At 54.9% G+C, this 7382-nt stretch overlaps 3 protein-coding genes across 3 annotated transcripts in view; 1 reads left to right on the top strand and 2 right to left on the bottom strand.

Annotated features, from left to right (window-relative positions):
* Positions 1-790: 790 nt before the first annotated feature.
* CONPUDRAFT_160573 (uncharacterized protein) lies at positions 791-2380 on the bottom strand (the record flags this gene model as incomplete). Its single annotated transcript, XM_007777714.1, has 7 exons — positions 791-825; positions 897-1242; positions 1291-1563; positions 1616-1822; positions 1872-1966; positions 2031-2094; positions 2141-2380. The coding sequence occupies 7 exons, from the start codon at positions 2378-2380 to the stop codon at positions 791-793; spliced, it is 1260 nt and encodes a 419-aa protein (XP_007775904.1).
* A 208-nt stretch (positions 2381-2588) lies between these two features.
* On the top strand, positions 2589-3806 carry CONPUDRAFT_78425 (uncharacterized protein; the record flags this gene model as incomplete). Its single annotated transcript, XM_007777713.1, has 6 exons — positions 2589-2634; positions 2685-2768; positions 2817-3002; positions 3056-3160; positions 3208-3312; positions 3370-3806. The coding sequence occupies 6 exons, from the start codon at positions 2589-2591 to the stop codon at positions 3804-3806; spliced, it is 963 nt and encodes a 320-aa protein (XP_007775903.1).
* A 1892-nt stretch (positions 3807-5698) lies between these two features.
* CONPUDRAFT_78424 (uncharacterized protein) overlaps positions 5699-7382 on the bottom strand; it is a gene marked incomplete at both ends in the record, with an annotated part of 4140 nt that continues 2456 nt past the window's right edge. The window contains 5 exons of the mRNA XM_007777712.1: positions 5699-5809; positions 5863-5931; positions 5983-6750; positions 6807-7133; positions 7275-7330. Coding sequence (XP_007775902.1) covers positions 5699-5809; positions 5863-5931; positions 5983-6750; positions 6807-7133; positions 7275-7330 — 1331 coding nt within the window. The remainder of the gene's footprint in view (positions 5810-5862; positions 5932-5982; positions 6751-6806; positions 7134-7274; positions 7331-7382) is intronic.

Raw genomic sequence — 7382 nt, 5'->3', positions numbered from 1 at the left:
TATATCCTTGCAGCGGCGCGTGATTGTTAGTGAGTTGGATGGTCACGTGGGTAGCGCCGAGTGCAATTCATCCGTTACCAGGTACATCACATCCACGCGCCGATGGGAGACACACTTATCGCAAATGATGAGCGCCGGTCGTAGATACGACCAATTGATGTCCGGCGTCCAACACGTGATTCAAAGCAAACACTGGGATGAATCCCCAAGCTTGCGCCGTCCAGGCATGGGGGCTGCGCCGCCGGCGCTCAAACCTTTCAAATTGTTCACGGCGTTCACATCCCATGAATCACGCACCCAGCGCCGAAGGGTTGTGCAGGTGCTTTTGGGATTTCCCGCACCATTCACCTGGTAAATGCCCAGCTGGACATCATGGTGGCTGTTCACCTCGGCGAATGATAATTTGGGCGACAGGATTATCACGTGAGCGGCGCCGAATACCCTCGCCGAGGTCCAGGGCGTACTTTGGATTGGGAGCGGCGGCGACCACGTGACGCGCGTCAAGCCCAATGACCTGCGCCGGTCACGGCCATGGATAGGTAAAACTTGCCTGCTGCGTGGGTCGAACAAGCAGGTCCTCCTTGAGAAATCACTCAATCCACCCTTAGAAACGGACGGGACTGAATGCCTGACCTCACTGAAAGAGGGCCAGAAGCTGTCAATTTTAGGTCGTCGAGCGTGTCTGCAGGCATTCAAACATTGTCATTGCGGTAGTGGTACTGTTACAAAGTCAAAGAAAAGCGACATAAAATGCGTAGAAATTGATCATGGATGCAAATACGTAGAGGGTTCACAGCGCCGGATCTACAGCCATGCGGGATTCCTCTGCATTCCATCGGGGTTGTCAGCTGGGTTCGAGCGAGAAGCCGGCGCCGGCGCCGGCGCCCATCACATACCTTCGGACCCCTTCAGCTTGATCTCCGCCAGCTGTTCCCTCATTTCGTTCTTAAACGCCCCCAACTCTTCACGCATCAGGGCCACGCTGTCGTCAAGATCAACGAGGGCGTTATTGATCAGCACCTCGCGCCTGACAAGGGCATCGTGGATCCTCCCGAGGTGGTCAGTTACCCTCTGAATGTAGACATCGAAAGCTTCCTGATCGCTTGTTGGAACACTGACGTTGAATCCCGAAATCCCTTGTCGATTCCAATCTGTCCGAAACAATGAGCGATGTGGAACACGGTACTGATCGAACGCCGGAATACCGTCTCGTGCTGCCCTGGCAGAACCGCTCGGCGCGGCCTACCACACAAAATGAGCGCCGGCGTATGACGACAATGCACCACATACCTGGTTGGTGCTGGTGCTAGTGGCAGCGCCGGCGCTCGTGGGTGCCGGCGCCTGGATCGGGACAGCAGAGCTAGCTGGCGGCGCCGGCGCCCGTGTCTTGCCTGCAGGCCTGCCATCGTCTTCGGGAGGAGTACTGGGGATTCTGGGTAGTGTCAGCATCACCCTGGGGCGCCTGGGCGTTGGCGACTCCTCCTCCTCCTCGACATCGGCGTTGGGAAGCTCGGCTCGCATCGTCAGGGGGGCTAGCTGGGGATTGCGCTGGAGTGGGGGCCGCTGGCGTCCTTGGTGCCGATGCCGTCGCGCGCGAGGGCGAAACTGACGAAACAGGAGCTGTTGTTGGGCGCGCTGGCGCCGGCGCCGCAGATGAAGTTGACGGATTGTTGGGGGCGGTCGGCGCCGGATGGGAAGTGGTCGGCGCCGGATGGGAAGTAGTAGTCGGCGCCGGCTTGGATGCAGAAGACGACGTCGAAGGTGTCGTCTTCGACTTCTTGTCGGAAGACCTCGTCTTCGGTTGCGGGGGGATGGGGTCATTCTGCGCCGGACTGAGAACGCCGCCACAATCTGAAGGAGGTCTGGCTCACCAGCGTCGTGCCCGTCGCCCACCACTTATCTCCAATCTCGTTCCTCTTCTTCGGCGGGCGGAAGTTAACTCTAGCGTGTTTCATATTCTTGAAGTCTGGGGAGAACAGGGGGAACGTTGTTGCCCCTAATCATGATCCCCATTGTATGGTAGCGTATACTGCCCTTGGCGCCATTTTTGCTGATCTGATTGAATAGTCGGCAAAGTATGGGGTTCAAGTTGCCCTGAACAAATTTTAGTGTGCATATTCAGATTGTTGTACATACTTACCCATTCAACTCTCCAGTTGTGCTCAAATCGAGGGCGGTCTACCTCCGGCACGTTGAGATAATCATAAAGATCGAGTATGCGGAGCTCGACGATGTCCAGGAAGTTTTGCCTCTGGTCATCGTCATCCTTGTCCATGAAGCGCGTGGGCCACCACGATGGGAGCGGCTCGGCGTTCGCGGGAATTACGGAGGAGGCGGCGGCGTTGGAGGTGGCGGCTTGGGCGCTGGAGCTTGCAGACATGGTGGGCTGGGGTTGAGGGCTGCGAGGAGCACGCTGTTGGGCTCGGTTAAATTTGGGTCCAGCTGGGGAATATGCGTGGCTGTGGTGGAAAGTTCCATGATGTTCTCTAGTCATGTGCATGGTCCCAGAACTTCAGATATATTCAGCGCCGCCGCATGGATGAACCAAAAGGATTACCACTTCTACTCTGGCAACAGCATCACTTACAATGGCACCTCGTCACAAGAACGACGAGGCGATGAACACGAGTGATGGTAAGACATGATATCTTTTCGAAACGGCACACCCACATGTGCAATCACAGGCCCCCGCCGTGGCCGTGGCCGCGGGCGCGGCGCCAGACAGCGCTCAGGACGTCGGGGGCGTGGCAGGGCGGCTGCCCCCATCTGTGCGCATGTTTTTATGAAGGTTAAGCATGACTTACTCGATCACATAGATGATGTGACTCCGCCCGCCGAGCCCGTTGCAGCGGCGGGTGGCCCCGAAGAGTCCCTCGGCGACAGTAGCTCTAGCGACGAGGAGGACTCTTTTTCGCCCTCTGCGTTTGAAGAGTACGTGCCCCAAGTCGACAGCGATCCTACCGATCCCGAAGCCCAAGCCAACATCTTCAGCACTGAAGAACGTAAGTCTTCTTCAGTTGCTCTGGTTAGGCGACTTGTCTCACTATTCGTATAGTAGAAGCATACGCCGCCGCTTCAATGGATCAAACAAGTGATGACAGTTTTGCGCCTGACATCCAGGAGGTAGCAGCACCCGGCGATGCCACACCATCGTTTTCAGGTCAGTTATCTTCTCTCCAATCGCCGGCGCATGCTAAGGCGCGGCAGACCTCGACCGTACCACCCAAAGCGGCGCCGGTGAGCGCCACGTCTCACTCGACATTCGATCCACACCAAGTGCCGGGCAAATCGAGGAGGAGCGGCGCATCCATGGTAAGTATATCACCATTCGCGGCGCCGAGGGCTGAAACGTACCCCGGCGCGTAATAGACTTTGTGGAAGGGGCGTCTCGTATCATCCCAGCTGATGGTGCGCCGAATGTGTTCGCGCCTATGGGCAACGCCAATGCACCGCCGACTGGTTTGACAGCGAGGGAGTGGCGGCGCACGGCGTTCACCCGCTTGTTGGAGCTGCCGGATAGTGATGGGCTGACCAGGCTGATGGACTACTTCTTGCACGCCCTCGTCCAGAATGGTCGGTCTAGAAACCCCGATGCCCCGCCGGCTTCTGCAAATGCCATCCTTGAAGACGTCATTGGCAACTATCAGGGATCCACTGACGCCATCACTGCGACATTGAGTAGCTTCCTCCAGCCTGCTGACAGGCTCGGCAATTACGATGCGGTGCGGGACACAACGTTGGAGCAGTGGAGGATTGCAATCGCGTACTATCGTATTCTACTAGCCCTTCGGGCTACAACAATCTAAGTACTACCACCTTGTACCACGACAATTTGTACCTCGAATTTACCTGCAAGATTGTTATATGCACGCCAGGAGTTTGGACATATCGCTTGGTCGGCGCCTACAAGGCATAAAGCCGCCTACTGGATGGCTTTGTAAAGCATGGACCGGCGCCGATGGTGGTCAACGCTGCTGAGCTTATCTAAATCTAATAATCACGTTGTAATTTCTTGCACTATACATCTCAATGCATTGTGTACTGACCCAATGCCTTGCCAATGTGTGTGAATTAGGAGCGCCGTCACAGTACGACACCATCTGCTCGGTCCAAGCGCAATATATGTGACCCCGGCCCACGCTGCCGCAATGAAATGCCGGTCAACGCTGCTGAGCTTATCTAAATCTAATAATTGCCTGGCAACCACAGTGCACATTTCGGTTTTCTTGTGGATGTTCTTGCACTGTACCTTATCTCAATGCATTACACATACCTCTTTTTACCCAAGTGTCCTGGAATGCTGTGAAGCGCATCAAGGCCACTGGGCTGCTGCGCCGAGGGCATAGGAGCAATGCAGAGGTGCCAGACACACTCCGGCGATGTCCGTATATCAGAACTCGTATCAGGGGTCATATACCGGCCCTCAATATTCTCAACCAGGTGTGTCCTACACCCAATATCAGCAACATCCTCCCCCATTCAGCTCTGTCCGTTTCTAAGGGTGGATTGAGTGATTTCTCGGTGAGAACCTGCTCGACAAAAAACGACTTGCAATTCGGCATAAGTCTCCGACGATGTCCTTTCATAGGGAACATTCTGGATCTCTGCTGAGGGTAAGCATTCAGCCCCGTCCGTTTCTAAGGGTGGATTGAGTGATTTCTCGGTGAGAACCTGCTTGTTCAACTCACACAACAGGCAAGTTTTACCTCTTTTTACCCAAGTGTCCTGGAATGCTGTGAAGCGCATCAAGGCCACTGGGCTGCTGCGCCGAGGGCATAGGAGCAGTGCAGAGGTGCCAGACACACTCCGGCGATGTCTGTATATCAGAACTCGTATCAGGGGTCGTATACCGGCCCTCAATATTCTCAACCAGGTGTGTCCTACAACCAATATCAGCAACATCCTCCCCCACATCTACCTTACTATCATGTCGACCCCCATTCATTCCGGCGTGAATTCAACCCTCACCTAGCGGAACTGACCATTAATTCTAGGCCATTGATACAGAACCTTTCTTGACCTCCTTCTTTTCCAGTGCTTTTTGCAACCTTTTCGTTCAACTTCTCTCATCCCTTCCCCTCGTCGTCTCTGGAATCATCATGGCTGCTGTAATGGGCCCCTCCATCCCGCCGCAGGAACATGACGCAGTCGGCCATTCATGCCAGAACAACAGTGGCAGCGAGGGAGCTAGGGACCAACACGCCGGCAGAGCAGGGTGACAGGGTGACAGGCAGTGGTCGGCAGGGCGGCAGAACAGTGGAGGGGGCGCTAGCGACCAACGCGCCGACAGAGCAGGGGCCGGCAGCTGATGTTCAACTTGTACATCTACTGGGCCAATAGGCCTTCGGCGTCTGGCCTTCAGCCTCATAGACATTGTCATTTGCTCGTCGCTCACTATTTTCCCCCTTCTTTTCCAGCGCTTTGCGCATTGTTTTCATTCGATTTCTCTCATCCCCTCCCCTCGTCGTCTCTGGAATCATCATGGCTGCTGTAATGGGCCCCTCTATTGTCACCCAGAGCATGTTCAGCGCAAGGAGATCGATGGGATGGAAAGGAAACTGTGTGAACACACTCAATTGTCCTCCATTTATTGCGCCGGTGAGGTATATGTGTAGCTACAATGTCGGAGCATCTATATGAATGTAATATCATTCTTGGATTTAATTTCTCCGGCGCGATTGGTCACCCTTCCATGCCTCTACCTCCTCCTTGCTGGATCATAATACGGCAGGTTTACCTCCTTTGAGCCCTCTATGTAGGATTTAAGCCTGTCTGTTGGTGCCCTTCTTCGCTTGCTGGAACGCTGAGCCTGGTGGAAACTCATCAAACATGCGCCGCGTATGATGAACGAAATCAATATACCTGCTCAGGTGTTTCTTCTTCCGGCGCAGCGTCTTGAATGGCTTCTCTATTACGGGTTGACCTCGGCTTCTGAGGATGCCAAATAGTAAGTAAAGGCTGTATGGAGAGCGCCCACCATACCTTGGTCGACACAGGCTTCGTAGCTGAACTTGCCCGCCTTCTGCGTTTACTATCAACGTTGGTTGACTTTGGCATTGCAAGTGGTGGAGGAGCACTGATCTCAAATGATGCATCATCGATCAAAGTGTCCAGTACTTCGTTCTCGCTATCGTTGCCGGAGTCGCTCCCCCCGCCGTTGCCTTCTTGCGCCGTGAAATTGGGAGGAGGCGCTATGCAACCACGCTCATGAGGTGACGCAGCTGTTGCTGGTGCACTTGCGCCTGGGACCTGTGCAAGACTTGCTGTTTTGACGCCAGTTAAGGGATCACCTGTGGAGCGCAACACGCCGTTGTCCATTCCGCCGTCATGAGCGCCGGGGTTGTCCACTGCTTGCTCAGAGGCATTCGAGAGGTTTCCAAATGGCGCGCCGGCGCCCTGCAGCAGAGTGTTCACATGTGTTAGAATTGTCGCTATAGGCGCCGAGATCGGCGCATGAGTGCCCGAAGCATCGTTGACTGTGGGGTCATTGAGCGGGATAGATGTGTTGCTGCTGGGGCTCTCAAGAGGATCCTCAGATGGAACATAGTCTTCATAATCCTTCGGATCAAAGGTGAAGTCATTATCATCGGGTGGAGGTGGTGAATCCAAGCGGAAGCAGTCGGCATGATCTGAAGGTCCTGCGCCTGGATGACCTTCGTCAGGTTGCGCCGAAAGGAGATCTCCGAGTCCCAGGGCCAACGTATATTCATCGGTGGCGACATATGAAGGGAACTCCTGTGGTGCGTTGGCCTATGTGGCATCATGTTATGTGGAGGCGCCGAATGAAGACGCAGCGGAGGACTTACAGTAGAGTGGTCAGGCGACAGTGTTTCTGGATACTCTGTCTCGTCTTCGGAACACTGGGCAGGGACGTACTTTGCACATTCAGCAGGATCAAAGATGAAGCTGTCGTCGTTGTCGTTGTCGTCATCATCATCATCATCATCATCATCGTCCCCAGTACTGATCACAGAGCGCCGAACGAGTTCACTGCCATCATGGAGGTAATCAAATTGTTGAACAGTCGGCTCTGAGGTTTGTTCTGGCGCAATCGCCTCTCTGCCGGATTCATTCCCTGCTTGGTTAGCTGCGACTGAGGGAATCGTCTTCTGTCTGGGCCTCGGCCTTGGACGCTAAGCGAGTCATCAGTATTCAAACCCTATTAGAACCAGCTCGATTTACCATGGGTTGTGTTGAGCGACTGCAGTCTGGCGTTTGGTGCTGCTGTGAGAGTTGTCACTTGACTGTGCGCCATGAGCGCCGAATGTGCGTACCTGAATCGTGCCGGCAGGTGCTGTGTCAACAGGCACAGGTGCCGGCGCCGATGCCACTGGCGTTGGGTTAACTTCAGATGGTCCTGAATGTACACTCGTGATCCCGGC

The sequence above is a fragment of the Coniophora puteana genome, assembly GCF_000271625.1.
Source record: "Coniophora puteana RWD-64-598 SS2 unplaced genomic scaffold CONPUscaffold_29, whole genome shotgun sequence".
In the NCBI taxonomy this organism is placed as follows: domain Eukaryota; kingdom Fungi; phylum Basidiomycota; class Agaricomycetes; order Boletales; family Coniophoraceae; genus Coniophora; species Coniophora puteana.
This window is presented reverse-complemented; position numbering and strand designations above follow the sequence as displayed.